Source organism: Psammomys obesus, unplaced genomic scaffold, assembly GCF_907164565.1.
Source record: "Psammomys obesus unplaced genomic scaffold, mPsaObe1.curated_primary_1811, whole genome shotgun sequence".
NCBI lineage: Eukaryota > Metazoa > Chordata > Mammalia > Rodentia > Muridae > Psammomys > Psammomys obesus.
In genome coordinates, this window is record NW_026591086.1 from 4,069,413 (window position 1) to 4,091,079 (window position 21,667).

Here is a 21,667-nt window from a genome sequence, read left to right on the forward strand (position 1 = left end):
CCTGACCCATCAAGCACAGCTCTTGAACTTGGAAGTTTAAAAGAAAACAAAAGGAGTGGACAGGTGAAGGCTAGGAAACCAAATAGCCTGTGCTTGCATAGTTAAGTAGTCCCCAAAAGGCTGCTCAGTCACCCGTGGGGGAAAGGCTTTCGGGAAAAGCCAGCCCTTGGCAGCCTGGCCCTGATGGAAAGTTCGGTGTGGTCAGATCATGTTTTTCAGCTCTTGCTCGACTCTCCAGTGGTTCTGTTTTGACAGGTGTATCCAGGGTTGGTGCAGCAAAAGGTTGCCAGCTCAGCCCTAGCCTCAGGAGAACAGCTGGGGGAAGGGCAAGAGGTCTGCCCAGCCCTGTCCTGTTCTGCAGGAAGGAGGGAGGGTTTGCCAGGGTGGAATGAGAAGCCTGGAGTTTTCAGAGGTCCTGAGAGACCGTGGCTTGGGCATGTGGCTTCTAGGAAGTCCTGTGTTCTCCTTGGGAAGCTCAGGAACAATTTCAGGGCTTTGTAAACTTTGGAGTTAAAGGCACACCAACAGCAAAGTTCATGCTTTGAATCTTGTAGCTGAAATCTCACGGGCTATATAGCCTGTCGACAAAGATTCAAGCTTTATTATCTTGGGCTCTAGTAAGATTCAGTGAAGCAATTGAGCAGAGTGGGGTTGGGGGGTGGGGTATAAGGGGTGGGGAATTGGGGTGGGGAGGAAGACAGCTTGATTAGGACAGATAAATGTGAGGCTCCAGGCTCAGGGCAGTCAAGACTGCCCACTCTGTTTTCTGAAGAAGAATCTGAAGGTTCAAGGGTGTCAGTGCTGGGCCTGTGGTCCCTCAAGGAAGAAGGGTCCAGCAGGGCTGGAGTACAGCCTGTCCCAGCTCTATGTCCACTGATGGACCCTGTCAGGTGGCCCATTCCACTCTCACACAGGAAGCCTCCATCTCACAAGATAGTACGCTAAGTCATGCCATTTATTTCAGGATTTATGGGTAGGACTGCCAATTCCTAACCCCCTTAAGCTCTTTGGAATTTCAATAGAATTGAAAAAAAGGTCAGACACTCTAAAGGACTGTGTGATGACATGGGAGAGAGGGATGAGGGTTGACAGAGAGAAAGGGCAGAAGCACAGGCCTCTCACAGTGCAGGGAATGGGCTGGCCTCCTGCTCTGACTGTTCATTGGCAGAGGGTGGTGAGTGTCCAATGAAGCTTACGAAGCTTAGATTCCAGGCAATGGTTGCCACCCGGATGGTGGCTGATGTCTATGGAAGACTGACTGTTGCTGGGTACTCGACTGACTTATGCAGCGATCCAGTCAGTGTAACTATCTATCTGGAGTCATGTTCTTCAGGGGATCATCAAGCTTAAGTGAAACCGCAGGGTTGGGCTTCAGGCTGTGTCTGCCTTTGTGCCACATCCTCACCTATGAACCAGGAAGAGCTGGCACCTTGATTGTAACCTTCCCAGCCTCTTGAACTGTGAGACAATAAATTTCTGTTTTGCAGTCTGGGGTTTTCTAGTGGCAGAGTTGCTAACCAAATACCCCGAGTAACTGGCGGGAAGATCTTCCCGGCAGTCTCATGGGAGGAAACTAGAGAGCAATTAAACAGCTTACCCAGGGCTGTCTCCGCATGGAGACGTCTGAAAAACTAGTTATGTCTGTGGCCCAGGGAAGTCAATGCATTGCTCCAAAACCCAGTTTCCCCAACTACGAGGCAGAGACTGAACATTACACGTTAGGCATGGTAACAAAGTTTACTGTTAGTAATGGTGAGTTACTATTCTTGAAGTGCCCGGGATGGTATGTGGCCTCTGTCTGACTCTACCATTGCTGTTTGCTCTCATTATCAGTGTTGTCTGGTGTGGCCCTCCGGCCTCTGGGCATGACATGGTCATTGCCACTTTGTAATCAGAGCAGAGCAGCTGTGATTGCTCATAAGTGACTTTTGCAAGGTTGGGCCCACCTAACATTCTCTTACGGAACGAAACGGAAGGAGGACTCACAGGGTTCAGGAGGGGCTCAGTCCTTCCTGGAGGATATGGAAGTGGATAACAGTTGCTGGAGAAAGCATGTTTCTTTGGCGGTGTATTTGCCTGTAAGTCGCCCGTGCTCTTGTAAGTAATTTCAATTGAACTCATTGAGCCTCCAAGCTGGACTCGGGTGGAGCTGTTTTTTTTTTTTTGTGGCTACAGTGACCACTGGATTTCACTGCTAGCTTGCCAATAGTTCATCTCACTGTGAATCACGTTACCATACTTCTCCCCTCTTTCTGTCTGCTGTTATAGCTCCTGGGGTCAGGCAGCTCTTGACTCAAGGGGTTGGCAATGGGATTTTCACTTAGAATCTAGGAATTATAGCTGAAGGGCTAGGCCCGTTGGTGGCTGTTGGGGAAAGGAGGCAGATGCAGAGAGGAGAAACAGGTAGCCACTGAGTGATGGGAAGATGAGAGAGCAGCCAGATATCTGATTGACAGAGGGCAGTGTTTTATGTCTTCTCCCAGAAACCGCAGGATTAGCCGGCCTTCTGGTTCCACAGCTTCTAGCTTACCAGCGGCACCCTCACATGAGGAGACCCGTGGATGCATGTGTGGGTTCAGTGGTTTCTGCCTTCTGTCTGTGCCCTTAAATCAAGTGGTTCTTCCTCAAGTCATACAGTCAAGGGCTGGCTTATGATAGCCCAGGCTTCATATGAGGCCTTTTTGTATCTTTGCTCTTATGTTTTTAAATCAATTATATATATATATGTTATGTAATTAATATATATATACATTTTTGTGTCTTGCCTCTCATTTTGTCCCCCAAGCTCATCCCTTGGAATTGATCCCAGATCTAACTTTGCTGGAATTTAACTCAGAGATCCCGGCTGATACTCTCACTTGGGCTTTCCTTTATCCCAGCGACTGGCCTAATTTTTCCCCTACCAGCACTTCAAGCTTTCAGAGGGTATACTTGTAGTCCAAGAGTGTGAGGTGACTCCACTGGCATGTCCTTTCTGTTGTTCTTGTGCTACTGCCTGGGTGTCACCCTTCTGAACATGCCCAGCCTTATCACAGAGACTTGCCCCTCCCACCAGAGTTCCTATCTCTGCACATTGGTATGAAGGTGTCAGAATCCATGGAGCTGGAGTTATAGACAGTTGTAAGCTGCCATGTGGGTGCTGGGAATTGAACCCGGGGCCTTTGGAAGACCAGCAAGGGGTCTTAACCACTGAGCCATCTCTCCAGCCCCAATTCCTTAGACTTTTATTTGGGTTTCACTGTCAACCACTAGGAACCCCCAAAAGACTTCTGTTCGCAAATTCTGCGACAGAATCCTAGACAGGCATTCCCCTCTGAAGGTCAGTATGAAACGGATCACTGAAGGAATCATATTCTTAGGTTAGTTACAAAAACACAAGACAACATCTCTCCTGGAAACAGCTCTTTACTGGGTCATGATACAGTGTTGCATGGTATTATATATGTAGACAAGACAATTATATAGCAGGGGTAGGGTGGTCGTGCAAGCCAGTTGCACATTGATGTTGAGGAAGGTGACACAGAGGCTTTGAGCAGGAAGAAGACAGGTCTCTAAGGCAGGGCAAGGGAAGAGGCAGCTCTAACCTCTACCCTGGAGTGTTGGCATCTTCTGGAGTATGAAGGAGCAGGGCTGCTTTGCGGAAAGTGAGTCAAGACAATGCAGGCCTTTCCCAGCATCACTTTCTGCCAGTTCATGCAAGAAGTTCATGAAAGATGAGAAGTAACGTCGAAGTAACGTTCAGGCTCTCCCCACACCTGGTCCAGCTTGCTGCCCATGTGGAGAAGAACTGGAGCCATCTTAGGTCATAGTGGGGTGAAGTCAGTGTGCATCTGTGATAGGTCAGCCACGAGGAGGAGGCAAGAGCCTCCCTGTTATCAACTTCCTTCTCCTTGGCCACTACAGAGAACCCCCTGGGAACAGGGCTGGCAGCTGAGGTTGAACAAGCAGTAGCTTTGCAGAGAGAAGATTCATCCCTGCCTTGTCCTTTCACCTCCAGCCCTGCGGCCTTCCTGGGAGATGGATAGCAGAGAAGTGGAATGTTCTGGGACCTGTAGGCTCTCTGCCTGCTGATGAAACTCCTCTTGGGTTCATTCCAGGCCGCTCTTGAGATGCAGAGGTAAGACCGAAGAGAAGAATTTTCTAGTCGTGTGAATAAAAACCCTCTGAACTTGTCAGGGGCACCACACACATGCATGGGGCCTGAGGATGCCAGCCAGACAGAGTTCTCCTACCCTGTGTGGGGCATGGCAGCTCCCTGTGACTCTGTTCCCATGACTGTGGGGAGAGACTTGCTGGAGAGTTATCTATAATGCCCTGAAGGTTTCCTTGAATTTTTTTTTCCCAAGACCTGGCTCCCATGGGTGTTAAGCCATTGCAGAGACCAGAGCTAGTTACCATCCAAGAGATTTAAGACATTCTTCCCCAGGTAGCCACCTCCTCAGCACAGTGCCACAGGATGGAGTTGGGGTGGGATCTTCTTCCTTTTCCTCCTAACCAGCCCTAAAACCCAGTAGGCCCCCCTGGTCAGCAGAGAAAAGTGGGGGAGGGGTTGAGCTGTTTTCCTATGGTACAGTCATTATTGCGGAGCTTAAGGCTACACAGTCAGCTCTAAGAGATACCTCACGTCAGGATCAAAGAACAAGGATTGGCTGTAGATAGTAGATCCTTCTGGCTGCTTTCTCTGACCCACCTCTCCAACCTGCATGGCAGCATTAGGCCAAAGACCTTTTTCAGTAGGGGCTCTGGTTCCCTGGTGGACCTGGAGGCCCAGGTAGTCCAGGGGGACCCTGGATTCCTGGTTCACCCTTTGGCCCTGTGGCCCCCCGCTGGCCGGGTGATCCTGTCTTTCCTGAAATCCCTGGCTTTCCCTGAGGCCCTGAAGGTCCTGGAGACCCTGGGGGCCCGTCTGGCCCTGGGGGTCCCACATCCCCTTTGGGGCCTGGCTGCCCCCTTGGCCCTCCAGTGCCAAAGCTACCCTTTGAGCCTTTGAGGCCTGGAAAGCCTCGGAGACCAGTTGGCCCTCTCTCTCCCACAGGTCCTTGCTCTCCAGGCTGCCCCTGAGGACCCTGAGGTCCTGGGGGCCCCAGACTGCCAGGATCCCCTTTAGGTCCTCTGTTACCAACAGGTCCTTTATTGCCTGCATCTCCTTTCAGTCCTCTTGGTCCTGGAGGGCCGGGGGCACCTAGGATCGGGTAGAAAAAGATAGGTCACTCGTGAGGCTTTCTGTAGACAGAGTGGGCAGAGAGACAGCTTAGTTTCAGACAGAAGCTTGGCAGGACTGGGAGCAGGGCTGTGCCAGGGAAAGGCCACAGGAAGCCAGGATGTTCCCACCCTGCCCTAGGGTCATCTAGACCTCCTTGGCTTTTGACTACTGTTTTCACTCCATGCCTTATGTCATGTGACCTCCCGGGCCTCTAGGATCAGAGGTGTAGAATTAGGGACACAGAGGAAAAAGCGAAGAAAGTAAGGTGAGACCTAACTCACTGAAGCATCCCAAAGAAAAAGCCACCTCTCCAGGAAGTCCACTCTGCCCATTCCAGCCTCATCTAGGAGCCCTAGAGGCTGCTGCTTTCTGAGCCTGTAACAGACACGTAGAGAAATCAGGACAGCGAAAACCGGCGCTAGATGTGTGTCTCATGGACTCTGTATCTCCAGAGACTCTCAGAAGGATAACAAGAACCATTTCTCACATGTTAACTCTGAGCGCAGAGCCTGGTATGCAGTCAGGAAAGATCAGGGTATGTTAGAAGGGCCACTTCTCAAGCTAATGACCTCTATTATAGGCCTGGGGTGGAAAGAGACATGATTTTCAGGATGGAGGCCATGCTAGGAGCCAAATGGCCTCTGTAGTGGAAGTTTTGATTTCTTTAAAAACTTAGTTTAGTTACGCTATGTAAATATGTTTCTGTTTTAATCTCAAATGTGGAATATGGAGTTGCTTTTAAAGTTTGTCCACAGCTGATAACTGCCTAGTGAGGGGCGTGGTCTTTGCCAGCTGGTAACAGCCTCGTGCAGGCTCAGAGAGGACTGATGGGCTTTGAGAGATGGGCGGAGGAGGAGGAAAGCTTCTTAACTGCCCTGCTGCCATTTGCTCTTGCTATTACTGGACTCTTAGGTATCCTGACTAATAAGATTGGCATTAACCCAAAAGAACCCTACGACCCTAACCAACTGGAACTAAGTCTAAAGAGATCTAAATAACCTCTTTCTTCCTTCTAACCTTCTTTCTCTCATACCTAGTGTTGGTTGGAGGTGGTAGTGGTGGAAGGGAGGTAGAGGCATAAGGAACTCCAAATAAAGTAGAGTTTAAAAACTATCACCAACAGACCTCCCCTCCTCCTGTCCTCTGTGTCAGTGTGACGGACACAGTTCTCAGATATGAACCAACCCTGAGGATACAGGGCACAGAGTATCTGCCCCTCTGCTGGGGTGCACAGAATGCCTTAAGACCACAAGAGACAGAGCATCGTCTAAGACGAGGACAACGGGTGTGGAGAAAAGATCTCCAACCACTGTGCAGGCAAGGCCCCGTGCAGACCTGGTCTCTGTGTGGGTGAGCTGCAGGGCTGGTGGGAACTGTGAGTCCCAGAGCCTGACTCGCATCTCCATGAGAACTCTGCTGGCATCTCAGACCCTTCGCAATGCAGTGTCAAAGATTCTTGAGCTAGGTGGGCTCTAGTCCGATTCCTTTAACTAAAATCCCACTAGTGGGCTGGGAGTGGGCTGGTTGACAAGATGCTTGCTGTTTTGAGATCTGAGTTCAATCCCCAAAACTTGTGTAAAAATGCTGGGTATGGTAGCATGTGCTTAGTTCTGGGTGGGGGATGTTGGAGACTAGTGGATCTCTTGGGTTTGGGGGCTAGCCAGCCTAGCCTAATTGTCAAACTCCAGGCTAACGTGATTGTTTAAAAACCAAGGAACAAAAAACTAAGGAACAAAACCTGAGGTCCACTCAAATCTGCATATACAAACAGACCAACAAGGACAAGTCCCCTAGCTCTGTGTGTGTATGTGTGTGTGTGTGTACAATTCTAAAGGCTTCTTTAAAAAAAATCATTTGTTTGTTTATTATCAGAAGAGGGCACCAGATACCATTATAAATGGTTGTGAGCTATCATGTGGTTGCTGGGAATTGAACTCAGGACCGTTGGAAGAACAGCCAGTGCTCTTAACCTCTGAGCCATCTCTCCAGCCCTCTAAGGGTTTGTAAATGCAGACTAGAACTCAGTAGAATCTCTGAAGGAAGGTTTAATGAATGTTGAGATCTGAGAGCTCTCTAAGTTACCAAAATCTGGTTCTATGGCCCTGGGTCACCTTCACCCTGGCCAATGTGAACTGCTCCGAGCTCCTTACGCTCTGCTGTTCCCTGCATCTCCTTCTCAAAAGTGTTTCTGTGTGGAAGTGGAACCAGGTCTGTGAATATGACCTAAACTGGAAACCAGAGCCTGGATAGTCAGCCCCATTAGAGCCAATAAAAACCTTCCAGTCTGCTCCTGCCACTGCCTGCCTTGGAACACGGCTCCGCCTCAGCTCACGTGGCATGCCAGCAGAGGTGATTGCGAGCTGAGGACAGCTGGTGGTAACAGCCTGGCACTAGAGAAACAGGAGACGGGACTTGCCCTTTTATTCCCTGAGAGTCCCCCGTTGCAGTTACCAGCACAGCACAGGCCCAAGCTGATGCCCACACAGGGCCTGCCTCCCCCAGCCTGGCAGGTCTCCCTGGGAACTGGCAAAATCACAGTGCCTGCCCTTATTCTGCTCCTGGCATCTGGACCAGCTGAGATTTGAAGAAGCAGAGAGCCATTCGGCCCTGTGAGGTTGTGTAGCTGATGAAGCAAGGCCGGGCCGTCCTTCCCCATCCCAGTCGAGTTGATTTCACATAACCAGCTCAATCTGTTCTCAATACATCATTGAATAACTGAATGTCAGAGTGCCCTGTGGCTCTACAGCCCCTTCCTCTGATCCCCCCACCGCTCCCTGACTAGGTGGACACTTGCTTCATGCCTCTTTCCCTGCTCCTTCTTGGACATTTCTTTGGATTCCTCCATCCACCATGCCATGAAAACAGAGGTTGCTCCAGAGACTTCTCCAAGTCCCCTCGTTCTCCACTCATTTTGACTTCAGGTGGAAGAGACTACACTCCATATTCAGTCTGGGAAATCTCACCATGACAAGGACACTCTGCCCTGTCCCCCAGGCCTTCTGCTATACCTTGCTTTCTCCTTAGGGCCCATTTTCTCCAGGGCCCCTGTCTTCTGAAAAGAGCCTCTTCTTGAGGCACAGGAACAAAGCAGCCACTGTGGGGGCATCTAAGGCAGCAGCAAAGGAGAAAAGACAGAGCCAAAAGTCTGCTCTGCCCGCTGCCCCACCATTCATTGCCTGGATGTCTTTCCAGGATAGATTCAGGCCTTTCTTCTCTGGGGAAGGAGGGTGTGCCCATCACGCTTGGAGTAGATATTCAGGTAGAAGCCTCAGCCTTCGTTACACAAACCATTTCCCTGTCCCAAGCATGATTGTGAGGATGACCCAGAAGAGAAGGGCCGCCTCTTTCTCCATGCACACTCTTGTGGCCAACACTGCTATTCCGAGAAGCTGGGTGAGTGCTAGACAACAGCAGGAGGAGAACAAGCGGTGGGCCTCTCTGCCAGCCTTCCTTCCACAGGCACCACCTCTGCCTCTCAGTAACCTCCAAAGGGATTGATTCCTGGTTCTCTTCCTTCCAGTTTGGAGCTGTCTGGAGGAAGGGGAGGGCTCCAGAAGCCTTTTCTGAAGAGCATTTAGGGGTCCCTAACGAGTAGAAAGGACCAGGCATGGTGTTGTACAGCTGTAATCAGAGCACTTGAGAAGCACAGCAGGAGGATTGGGAGTTCTGGGATATCCTGTGCTACATAGAGTCTGGATAGTGCTTGCCTATCATTTGCAAGGTCCTGGATTCTATCTTTGGTACGTATATTAAAAAAAAAATAGTGGGTTGGGGCTTGGAAAGGCTCTTTTCTTAGATTCTCAGATGATCTTAAGAATTGTGAGCCAGAGGAGCCCAGCCCATCCAAGGACAAAGTCAGCAACCAGAAGTTAGCACAATGGGAAGGAAAATGGTGCAAGGATAAAACCAAGGCTCCACCAGGATGGGCTTCCAATGACCTGTCAATAATAAGACTCTGGTATGGGCAGGGTACAGGGCAGTGAAGAGGAGGGCTCAAAGCCGCTCTGAGCAGCCAAAAAGCAAACACCGGCATGGTGGCTGAGGTAAGGAGTTCGAGGGAGGTCCATCATTATTCAGGAAGCTACGGGCCATAATTAGGCTCTTGGGTTCATTAGGAACCAGCCACAACTGACTGCATGTCTGAGGGAAATAGAGTGGGTTTCTGTGGTCCATATTCAGGATTAGGGAAGACGAAAGAAATAGGAGTGGCCAGAAGATTCTAGCATCTTAAGACATAATCCTGCCCATCGATGGTATAGTGATCCATTGGTCAGTTCTGAGATCCCGGCAGAAGGAGTTCCCTGATGCTAGCCTGCTAACTGCTGCTGCTTCTCCTTTCAAGGTGAGATGCCAAATGGAAGAGTGCGGCTGGCACACCAAAGAAACTCTCAGCAGCTTTACAAGCCTGGGCAGACAAAAATGGGGCTCACAGCAACTGACTTCTGCTACCTGCATACAAAACTCCTGTGCCCAAACAGAACAAGACAGCCTGTTTTTCCTTCCTTTAAAAAAATTATCTGTCATCCAACCATCTCTATCTATCTATCTATCTATCTATCTATCTATCTATCTATCTATCTATCTATCATCTATCTATCTACCTATCATCTATCAATCTATCGTCTATCATCTATCATCTATTAAGAATTTTCTTTTTTACTCGTGTGTGTAGCGAAATTTGCTTATATGTGTGTGAACATGTGTTTGGAGGTCAGAAGACAACTGCTGGAGTCTGTTTCTCCTTCCACTTTTCAGGTCCTAACTCAAGCTATTGGAGTTGGCAGCAGGAACCTCAGCCAGCTGAGCCACCTTGTCAGCCTTGTTCCCTTCTTAGCACGTCAGCTCCTGGATCCTTATGGGTTACAGCATGACATAGCATGTGGTACTTATGGAACAAGTTTGCAAGTTCAATTCCTCTGAACATTTGGCATCTACCTTGTGCTCATACTTACATTTATTCATTCATTGAGCAAACACTTCCAGGTGCCCTCCAGAGCCCATTAGACATTTGTGAATAGGACAAGGAGCCTATGTCATCAATAATTTCACTTTTTAAAACATGCCTTATGATAAGCGGGGTATGGTGGCACACACCTTTAATCTCAGCACTTGGGAGGCAGAGGCAGTCGGATCTCTGTGAGTTCGAGGCCAGCCCAGCCTACAAAGAAAGTTCCAGGACAGGCAGGGCAGTTACATAGAGAAACCCTGTCTTAGAAAACCATTAAAAAAAAGCCTTCTGCTTTATATTAACATACAGTTTTTAGGTTCATATTATTGTTGCCACTGATCCTTACAACTACTCTTATGTGGTATAGACAGGGAAGGTATTAATGATCTTGTTTGTGCTGGTTAGTTTTAATTTTAAACTTGACACAACTTTGAACTGCCCGTGAAGAGAGGTTTTTAATCAAGAATTACCGAGATCAGGTTGTTCTGGGGGCGTGTTTTGATTGTTAATTGATGTAGGAAGGTACAGTCTCTTGTGGGCAGCACCATTCCCTAAGCAAGAGTATCCTGAACAGAGAAACCTAGCTGAGGGTGGGCAAGCCACCAAGCAAGTGGGCCTGCATGGGTTCACTTCTCTTTGCTCTTACTGTTGATGGGCATGTGACTAACTGCCCGAGTTCCTGCCTTGACTTCCCCTCAGTGATGGGCTGTAATCTGGAGTTGAAAGCTGAATAAATCTTTTCCCTCCGAAGTTGCAACAGAAATTAAAGTAGGACACAGTAGGTGAGGAGATAGAGTTGAAAGTGATGAAGAGACCTACCCATCACTCAGCTAATGAGTGGTGGATTTTTTTTTTTTTGTCTCTAACTCCTAAAGGATAGTCCTAGCAGAGACACTGTCTAGCACAGACATAAAAATTATCCTAGAGACTAGGAAAAGATAAAGATTCTAGGAGAGGTGTAGCCAGCATGGAGGCACCACAGGGTTTCTGTGTAGTAAGTGGAGGCTTGGAATTAGAGCTGGAAGGGGCTGGTCCTACCCCTTCATTTATAGATGACAGAGCACAGATGGAGAGACGAAGCAATTTTGCCTAAAGTCCCAGAGTAATTATAACCCAGCCTCCTTCCCTTCAGTAGGAGCTTGGCATCCCCTCACTGCCTGTGTTACTGGCATCTCCCTACTTGGGTTCTTCTATCTATCAGTTCTACATCAGCAGAGCAATCCTTCACCGACATCTCCAGGGTCAGAGCCTCAGAGCATGTCTGAGGGTGAGTGATGACTTCCCTGTGTGTGTGTGTCGGGGGGGGGGTGTTCAATCTACCTGGAACTCTTCTTTCAGATAGGAGAAGGGGAGCATGGGATGACTTAAAGATCAGGAGGAAAGCTCGCCAACAGACAGAATGTAAAATTGCACCTTAGAGGCCACACACATGCACACACCTTCTCAGTGAAGGCTTTCGGTTCCCGTGGAAATACTCAGTACCTGGCTTTGGTGCATAAACACACAATAAAGCAGCAATTAAACATGTTCTCCCCTACCCCACCTCACCAATCTATATCGAAGAGAAAATGAGCCCGGGGGGCAGCAGAAACATGAAGATGTTGAACTGAGGGTCCCCTGTACTTGAACGGAAGTCACACCATGCTGAAGGTGAAGTTTTGGGATGAGACCTCTGCCACGAGCAAGGCGGCAGCAAATGCCAGTCTCCAAGAATTCCTCTGGGTACCATTTCCCTGTCTCCTCCATTCTCCATCCCTTGCCCTGTAGTGAAGCAGGACCCAGGTAGAAATGTCTAAGGTGCCTGCAAGCTCATGCACTGGGCATCTCCTTTGCTGAGTGAACAGCGGACACATCTTTGAAGAACTGAAGTAGGGTACCGTGTGTGTGTGTGTGTGTGTGTGTGTGTGTGTGTGTGTGTGTATGTGTGTGTGTGTGCGCACATAGGTACACATCATCATCCAGAGGCCAATGTCAGGTGTCTTTCTCGACTGATCTCCAGCATATGTTTTGGAAATAGGGTCTTTCGCTGGACCTGGAGCTCATCCTGTTAGGTAGACTGGCTGTCCAGTGGGCCAGGGCGTCCTCTCCTTTCCACCTTCCCAGTGGTGGGATGACAGTGCTGGATACTCCAATGCTCCTGGCTTTTATGTGAATACTAGAAATGGAATCCAGGCCCTCACATCTGTGCAGCGAGCCCTCTACCCACTAAGCCATTTCTCTAGCTCCCAGGATTTTCAGTCTCTTGTGACGTGCACACGTGGCTTAACTATACTCTTGTCTTAGGATACCTTTTTATAAGGCAGAGTCAACCAACCAACTATCTATGTTTTCTACCTCCAAAGCCCCCCCCCCTTCTGCAGAGAATATGCCCCAGGGTTCCAGTGGATGTGTGAAATCATGAGCAGTTGCAGACCCCAGACACACACACACTCTGTCTCCATATATATACGCCTTTGAGGAAAGCGTATCTCTCTTAAAGTATGCAGTTTGCTGCTTAGTGTTTTCAGACTGTGGTTGACCATGAGTAGTCAAAAGCATGGAAGGTGGAACTGCTGATAAGTGGGGGGCTTCTTCCCAAGGCTTTTTATGAGGCGCCACAAATCAGTGTGTATAAATGGGCTGTCTCCTGGGAAGCTCAGAATTTCCTCTGTTCCTAGAGTGAATTCAACATCACCACACAACTGGCAGAGTATGGACCATAAGAACCATCTCCTAATGTTCTTCACTGTAGCACAGCACCCTAGAAGCCACACAGATGTGTATTTTTGGTGAAATATGGTGGGGAGGGTTTGATTGCCATAGAAATTATCATTGTCTAGCTTCATTGCAAAAATAAAGCATAGCAACAAGCAAATAGGACCCTCCTCCCTGACCTGATCAGTCTAAAGGGGGAAAAACTCATCTCTAGTGGTACCAAGAACACATTGTGACATCAAGTGAAGCCAGCATAGGCTCAGGACTAGTTGGCCAAAGAGGAGGCAGACCATCACTGAGGTAGTTTCCAAGACCAAAGGTGGCCCTGGTAAATGAGCTGGAAAGGGTTCCTGCCTTGAATACTATAGAGGATACAAAGGCTGAAAGAGACAGAGCGGGCTTCAAGCTCCCTTTCATGCCATGAGGGCCTGGAAGACATAATCTTCATCAAGGTTTTGGAATCAAATGAAGATCATAGGAAGGCACAGTTCACAGTTTTGCCTAGTGACTCACCAGAAAAATGTGTGCATACTGTTTCTGCTTTGTGTTTAGCTAGTTTAGAAGACCCAAAAGGACAAATGCCTTCAGTAAAGACACAGTGGTGACTCAGTTAAGCAAGAAATTAAGACCATCAAATGGATACTCAAGGCTTCCTCTGACTCTAGGTCAAGAGCAAGGGAAGAAGGAAGAGAGATGCTGACCCTTCTCATGTGACTAAGGTCCTTAGGAAACTTTTGCACCCAATCTAGGCACGAATGTCAATGGTCTGGAACCTTCAGAAATGAAACTTTCTGATCATCCTACCCCAAGCAGCCATGATCCATAGGAATGCCAGCTGAGAACAAGGGGAATTTGGAACAGGAAGTGGAAGAAAGTGTTGTAAATCCTAACTACGACCATCAGATTGATTACAAAAATAAGGACTGCATCGCCACAAGAAAATGTTTTCCTGACCTGATTTGTGTGTGTGTAACAAAAGTTTCGTTTCCTCTCCTCTCTCAGTCCTTTGTCATCTATCTGTTAAAACACGGGACACGTTGACTGCATTGACCTTATAGGGTTTGAGTTCTGAGATACGAGGAGAGTGAAAATTGTTCTATAGCCCTCCTTTTGTGGAACGTGTTGGTGTGCTTTTAATTTTACACGGGATAATTAATTGTATCATGATAGCTCTAAACAAAGCCTCATTATCAACTTCATTTGGAGATTAAGAGTATTGAACTAAGGAAGTGTGTGTAGGTAACAAGTTGACAAGGGGTAGATTTATGATGATTAATTTTACGTAGCAATTTTAAGGGACCACGAGGTGCCTAGATACTTGATCAAGCTTCACTCTGAGTGTTTCTGTGAGGGTGATTGTTGTTGAGGCTGACATGTGGATTGTTAGACTGAACAAAAAGGATTACCCTCTCTAATGCGGTGCTAGCCTCATCTAAATGTTTGAAGGCCAGGACAAAACATAGAGCTCACCCTCCCCTGAATAAGAGAATTCTTCATGTCTGATATTCTTCCCATCAGGGGCATTATCTCTACAGATCTCAGACTTTCCTGTCTACATAGTCACACAAACCAATTCCTTATGATTATCTATCTATCTATCTATCTATCTATCTATCTATCTATCTATCCATTCCTTGGCTTATTTATCTGCCTTTACTCTTCTAGTTCTGGTTTCTTTTCCCATAGAATTCTAATCCATAAAGGACCTTAGGGAAATATAGGAGAAGAATACATTAGGTTGATTGGTCTCTGAAGGACAGATAGTCTGACAGGCAAAATTAATTAATTTTCCTCATTAATGAGGAGGCAGAAAGGGAAAAAGTGAGCATAGGTGGTTTCAAAAGGACAAGGTCTACAAACTTGCTATGAGGGACTAAAAGAAAGCCAGGCATAAGATAGAATTTTCTTTGAAAAGCAAAGCTAGAAACTGTATCACCTTCACCAAGAGGCTTTCAAGAATCTCCCTCTCTCCCTCCTTCCCTCCTTCTTTCATTTGCTCCTTTTGTTGAGATGAGGTTTCACTCAATGTCTCTGAGACTCAGGGTGTAGCCCAAGCTGGCCTGGAGTCCATGTTAATTCTCCTGCCTCAGCCTCCTGAGTTTTGGGATTACAGGTGTGCACCACTAAGCCTAACTCTCAAAGGCAAAAATGTTCAAACATTGAATTGTTTTTATTCGTGTGTGTACCTACTTGCAAGCATGTGCCTAACCACTCTCTAGGCCCTCAAAGACACTTCTGAAAGTTGCCTGCTGCCCTGGGAATTGATTACTTGATGATTTTGGCAATCTATTTTGACACCTAGCGTCTTCCAGCTAGCATCCTCTATGTACACATTGTTGGAGAATTTCCCTAAAATCATGTGCTCCTGTAGACAGCAACAACCCAGAGTCCCTGGAGAGGCCCGTCCACCCTCCTCTTACCTCGAATGATGGTGACATTGCGAAGGATTTCTCCATGCTGTGTGTCCACAGCCTTCATCTCCTCCATGATCATGGAGAGGTTCCGGACATTGAAGTCCAGCTGAGCACTGAGCAGACTGAAGCGCTCCCTGAGCAGATCCGTGGTGCCCAGCATGAGGGAGACGGACTTATTCAGGTAGTAGAGTTCCTCAGCATGGGTGTGGAAGCCCAGTGTGCAGGACAGCCGCACGTCATCCAGGTACTTGAGCATGCTGTGCACGTGGTTGTCGGTGGCATTGATATTGGTGAAGATGGTACCGATTTCAATCTCGTGAGAAGTCATGCGTCCTTCCAGGGACTCGAACCTCTCCACGGTGCGGTTCTGGGCATATCGGGTGTGGTATTGGAGGTCATGCATGTTCTCCTCATGGTCATCCAAGAAGGAGGAGATATTATCCAGCTGTAGCTGCAGGCCCATGACCTGCAACACCAGGTCATGCATGCTCTCGGAGTTCTGGCTAATGCGCTGCGAGGAGGCCCCCAGGGTGGCCTGGATGGTCTTGACCATTTCTCCAGTCTTGGCAGAGGTGCTTCGCAGACCTCCAAAGAGCCTGGTATAGTTCTGCCAGTCAGTGACTATCTTCTGCAGGGTCAGGGTCTCCTCGTCTGTTTTCCTCTGGATCCCATGGATCCACTCAGCTGTCTGGCCCACTGTGAAGTTGATCTGGTTTACGGCAGCCTTGACATCGTAGCACTCCTGGGTGAGGTCCTTCACAGTGATGTCCATGCCTGCTGTGGTGGCCTGCCAGCCCCTCACCTGGGCCAGGAAGAATCCCAGCGACTGATTGACCTGGTGAATGGAGAAGGAACAACTGCCCATCTCCTGGGAGATTTGACTGCTTGTGTTGGTGAGCAGCTCTTGGGCCTGGGAGGTCTGATCCAGCTGGACCTCCTGGGCCAGCAGCATCTTCTGAAGCCCCTCCAGCTCCTCCTGGAGCTTCCTGATCTCTTGCCCCAGCTGCCCAGCCTCACGGCAAAAAGAGCAATTGCTCAGGGCTTTTGGGTCTTCAGGAGAAAAGGGGACATTTTCAGTTAAATGGGACACAGGTGTCTTTTGTGTGTGTGTGCGCGCGCGCGTGTGTACGTGTTTATTTGTATGCAGGCATGAGCCCTCTTGTGTGGAGGTCTGAGACAACTTAGGTGTTGTTCCTTGGGTGCTGGCTATCTTGATTTTTGAGATAGATCCTCTCTCTGGTCTGGAGCTTGTCAATCAGTCTAGGCTTTCTGACAACTGAACTCCAAGAATTCACCCGTTCCTGCCACCCTGGCACTGGGACTACAAGTTTGTGCTCCCCCACACACCTTTTCCACTAGGGTGCTTGGGATTAAACTCAGGTCACAGTGCTTGGATGGCTACATTATCTCCCTAGCCCCAGAGGTACTTCTGGGAATGCAGACACAGGGAACTGCCAAGTGGCTTCTGGACTCTGCTTCCTTTCCTCCTATGAGAAATCCCTCACAGAAAAGCCTCACCATCTCTGTGGAATTCCACCTTTACTCTGCAATCTGAAGTGCAAGATTTCAGATATTTATCCCACAGTACCACTGCATTCTAAAGAACAGATTTTAGAAACTAACTGTTCTGAGGTGGCCAAGAGCCTCATTTCATTGTACACTTCACTAAAAAAAAAAACCTCCACACATTTTAATATCTGTTGTTTTGGTTGATATCTCATAATATACTTGTGGGGAAGGTGACCCTGAGAAGTTTTTTTTTTTTTCTTTGTGACTCCTGAGGAATAAGGCTTGCCAAGTAGAACTCTGTTATTAGGTGTCAGGCCAGCACTTTCTATTTGCAACAGAGAAAATGGCCTTCTAATCCACATCTGCCATGGCTCCTTCTGACTCACTCTGTCTTGGGATGTTCCTGATTGGAGCAGAAGCTAGACCATGGTGATTTGTGATGTGACTTAAGGCAGTAACTGAAAATGGGCTTATACAGGAGGCTTTGCAGGGCCTTACAAGCCATTTGGGATGCAGGAGGCTATTTTAAGAATGGACTATCCTTGCTTCCCTTCTCTGCATATGGTCTCTGGATAGATCAACAGCCCATATAGGAAAGTCTGCCCTAGTCCGTGCAGCATCCCAGCATCCCAGCCCTCCTTAGAGGGAAGCAGGGATCATCAGCTGGTCTTATCTTAGGAAGCAGGGAGTACCTGTCCATCCCTAGATAACAGGGATAGAGGGTCCTTTGTGCTTCTGGACACTAAAATCTTACCCAATCCTTGAAGGTTTTCTTGCATTGACACAAGCTTCTTATTATAGATGGACTGGGCCAAGGAGATGTCTTCTGAGAGAGAGTCCACCTTTCTAAACACTGAGGAAATAGAAGAGACACCGGGCTGGGGTCACAGTTCAGAAGTAGTTCAGATCATTGGTGAGATTATTTTCATGAGTCTGAAAACGAAACCATTCTTGCTTCTCCCAGGAGAAAGGCTTCCCAATGGCCAAACAAGGATGTGTCTTACTGCCTGAGTTCCGCACATGTTCCTTCACAGGATAATTCACCCCCCCAATCCGGGATTTAGAATCAAGAGCTCCTTGTAAGTTAGGATAGTAAAAATTCACAAACATACAGATAAAGTTATTCCATCACCCAGAGAGCACTCACCACCATCACTACCTTCAACTATGTATTTCTTCTAGTCATGTGCCCACGGATGCCCACTCAACAGTCCCATAGATATATGCTTTAGAAAATAAAAGGCAAAACTGTGTTATTTTGACCATCCCATCTATTTTCTCTTATTCAGCTTTTATAAGTATGGCATTACGGGCGTTTTTCTCCTTCTTACCACCTTCTCATTCTTTCTTCGAGAATTTTTTTCAAACTTAAAAAAAAAAAGTTTTATAAAGTTTTTTTTTTTCTTTTTAAAATATTTCAGTGTGTGTATTCACTACAGATACAGAAAGTCTGACAGGCAGATTATGACCAGTGCTCCATCTTAGGCCTAATAACCCATATCTGTGCTGGTTGTAAGGACATGATATTTTTCCTTAGGATAAATGCTTGGGGTACAACCCTTCGGTTTGTACAAATTCTTGGTACAAGGTATTCTCTAGAGAAGCTCATGCTACCTTTTAGTTCAGTTCAGCTCAGGGTCCTACAAAAGCTGTTGTGTCAACAGGATTTAGAGCATGCATGCAGCAAAAGCAGGGTAGCTGGACTTATCCATCAGTAGCATGGATGGCCCTGGCAGTGGTAAGAGGGCACTGGTTGGCCTGATGAGCCTCTGAAGGACATATCTGGCAGAATGCAGTTGTAATCACCCAAAGCAACTCAGCTTCTAGATTCTGATTGATATAAAATCTGTTGGGTGACTTTGACAGGTCAATGAACCTTTCCAGAATGAACAGCCATCAACAAAATGAAAACATGACGGCAGCGACTTCTAAAGTTCTTAGCACCTCAAAACCATTTTGCTTTCAAGCAATTTAGGATATCCAGGCTCTACTGAACACTGAATATCTCAGCTCTGTCAAGAGATCAGCTTTATTAGTATCAGTCACATGTTTGGGAGAGCCTGTCGAGTTGGAGTAGCACTTTCCAGTTGGTGATAGTTATTTTGTTTGAGCCTTTTCTCACTTAAGAGCCCATATATAGATAAAGGAAAAGAAATAGGGAGGCTTGATGATTGCCATTTTGACTTTAAGGATTCATAAAGTCTACTCCTGGGCCACCAGCCAAAGGGTCATTGCATGCAATTCTCTCTACTCACTGTATATGTCACATTCTGTCATTATATAGTCATTTGTTTCTTTGGACATTTCCTTTATTTACTCTGCCTTCTCATCTTGTTATAGTCCTATTGGCTCATGTCTTTGAACGCTTGGTCTGCAGCTGTGGTGCTGTTTTGGAAGGCACACCTTTTAGAGGTGGAGGCAGTGGGTCACTGGGAATGAGCCTTGAGATTTATTGATGGGCCCTGACTGAAGAGGCAATGCAGCTTGCCCTCTCCTCCTGCTACAAAGCCTCACCTGCCATGATGGACTGTTCTCAAGTGATAAGCCAAAAATGAATCCTCCTGCCCTTCAGTTGCTTCTTGTCATAGCAAAAAGAACCATGACTAATACAGCCAGGGGTGTTGATACCCAAATAATCCTCATATAGAAGCAGGATCATGTGCCTTTCCAAGAAGGGGTTCACTCTTAGTGTCAGTACCCTGGGTGAAGTTCACTCGGGCCTCCATTGCTTCTCTCTGCTCCCAGCCTTGTCTCTAGCATCAAGCAGGCTGGATCAAATGGCTTTTACTATGAATGTGACCAAACCGATTTTAGACAATTTACGTGAAACTCTTAGACTCTAGAAGGTATGATCTACCATGCACCAGCACCACGATCATACCGACTGCAGTGTGGATGAGAGGCACCAAAACTCACGTCTTCTGGCCTCACCTGTAGGAATCTGATTTTGCAGGTCTTAGTAAGGCCCTGGGGATTTAGATTTTAATGAATACTGAATGCAATCTCGATGCATTTGGTACCCAGTCTTATCTTGAACAACACACAGGGAGATGATGGCAGGTCTTAGATGCCATCTGATCCAGTGGACACAACTGAGGGTTACACAACAGATTCACCTGGAGAGCTGAATGTTACAGTATTCACTCTATTACCCTGGGAATAGGGGTGGTGGTGGGGGCGAACATCAGCAGTTCTAAAAACTCCCACATGATTCTATTACTGACCTGTCAAACTCATCTGGTTTTTTCTTCTACTCAACGCCCTACAGCTAACTCTTTTGTTTGTTTGGTTTGGTTTTTTGAGATAGGGTTTCTTTGTGTAGCCCTGGCTGTTCTGGAGCTTGCTCTGTAGAATAGGTTGGCCTCGAACTCAGAGATCCACCATCCTCTGCCTCCTGAGTTCTGGGGTTAAAGACACGCACCACCACCACCATCTTCAAGCCAGGAAGATGCTAGTCTGGGTGACAGATGTGCAGTGTTTTTCTCCCTAGGGTGTTGTTCGTGTAGAAACCTAATCAGCCATTCCCCTTGAGCCAGCACCAGGGTACACTGAACTCACCCAGAGAGGCCAGCACAGCCACGGCCACCAGGAGCAAAGCCAGGAAGAGGTACAGAATCCGCACTGATGTGTGCAAAGACAGGTTCTTCTGGCAGCGGGTGCAGCGGGGTCCTGGCCGGCCTGTGGAGAACAAGAAGATGGCCATGGCTTGGGCCAGTGATGGAGGCGGGAGTGCCATGCTCAATTTCACGTTCCTTGTCTGGCCTGCCTCATTGCTTTTCAAAGCAGGACAGATAGAACTTTCTGCTTTTATTCCGTGCTTGTTCTGCTGCTTAGGCTGAACTTATAGAACATTCTGGAATATAGGAGACAGAGGCCACCCTTCCTCCTCCTCCTTACCAGTCATTCTTTCTCAGCAGTATCTTCATTTAGCCCACAGAGCACGAAGACAACTTTTCTCTCTATGCTGGCCTTACTAATGATTCACAATCCCAACAGCCTGCTCACCCTGCTGCCCAGTGCAATGCTCTAGCATGTGTTCAAACAACCAAGTTTGCCCATGACCTTCTGGGTAAATAAACTGTGGTTCTCCTAGAAACCAAACAAGGCGTTAAAATCCACTGGTCAGGTTGCTGTGTGGAAAGAAGAGGGAGGAGTTCCTGGGAACTCTGGGAGGTGACCAGTGCCCTCTGAAAATGAAGGATGGCCCCCAAGGGGAGCTCAGCTTAGCTGCATATGATGAGTACCAGCAGCAATTAAAAACCTAGTGCCTGCTCCACATGGCACACTGGAATAAATCCACAATACCAAAGGCAGGCCTGGGGCATCCCTGGAGAACACAGTGTCCAGTCAAGGTAAAGAACACAAGCTATATCTATACCAAATGTCACTGAGAGCCCTGGTCCAACCAGCAACTCAAATAGCATGATCAACAAGGCCGAATACAGACGCTGGGTACAGTGTGTGGCTAAGGGAGATGGCAGGGGTTCCTGCCAGGGCTTAGGTGGAGCCCAGGAAGCACATGACACTTATGAGCAATGCTGATTTCATCCATATTACATAGCCCCAGGCTACCCAGCTCTGCCCATCACCCTCCAAGGGACAGTAGGAAAATGAGAGCAGGAATTCTGAAGCCACACATTTGAACACATTGTTGACCAGTCTAGAGATGAAGGCAGGGAGCTCTCGGCTCACAGAGGAGATAGGGGTTCCCTGAGCACTTACCCTGTTGGCTGCATGGGAAGGATGGCATGTCCTCTTCTTCACCAGCCAGTTCCTCTTCAGTGACACACAGTACATCCCTGTCACTGCCAGCTGATCTCACTGCAATGAAACCAGTTAGGTAGGACCCCACACCTTGACCCCAAGACATGCCCTTCCCTTTCCAGCTTTCTGTTTGGT

At 47.8% G+C, this 21,667-nt stretch overlaps 1 protein-coding gene across 4 annotated transcripts in view; it reads right to left on the reverse strand.

Annotated features, from left to right (window-relative positions):
• Positions 1-3,389: 3,389 nt before the first annotated feature.
• The window catches only part of Scara3 (scavenger receptor class A member 3), a 31,500-nt gene continuing 13,222 nt past the window's right edge, over positions 3,390-21,667 (reverse strand). For 3 of the 4 annotated variants that reach the window (XM_055609800.1, XM_055609801.1, XM_055609802.1), the window contains exons 2-6: positions 21,491-21,589; positions 20,327-20,446; positions 17,523-17,621; positions 15,266-16,094; positions 3,390-5,182 (exon numbers count right to left, since the gene is read on the reverse strand). In XM_055609800.1, the coding sequence (XP_055465775.1) occupies positions 4,731-5,182; positions 15,266-16,094; positions 17,523-17,621; positions 20,327-20,446; positions 21,491-21,565 (1,575 nt within the window). In that variant the 5' untranslated portion in view covers positions 21,566-21,589 and the 3' untranslated portion in view covers positions 3,390-4,730. Of the gene's footprint in view, positions 5,183-15,265; positions 16,310-17,522; positions 17,622-20,326; positions 20,447-21,490; positions 21,590-21,667 lie in introns of all 4 variants that reach the window. The other variant, XM_055609799.1, reaches the window with a different exon arrangement.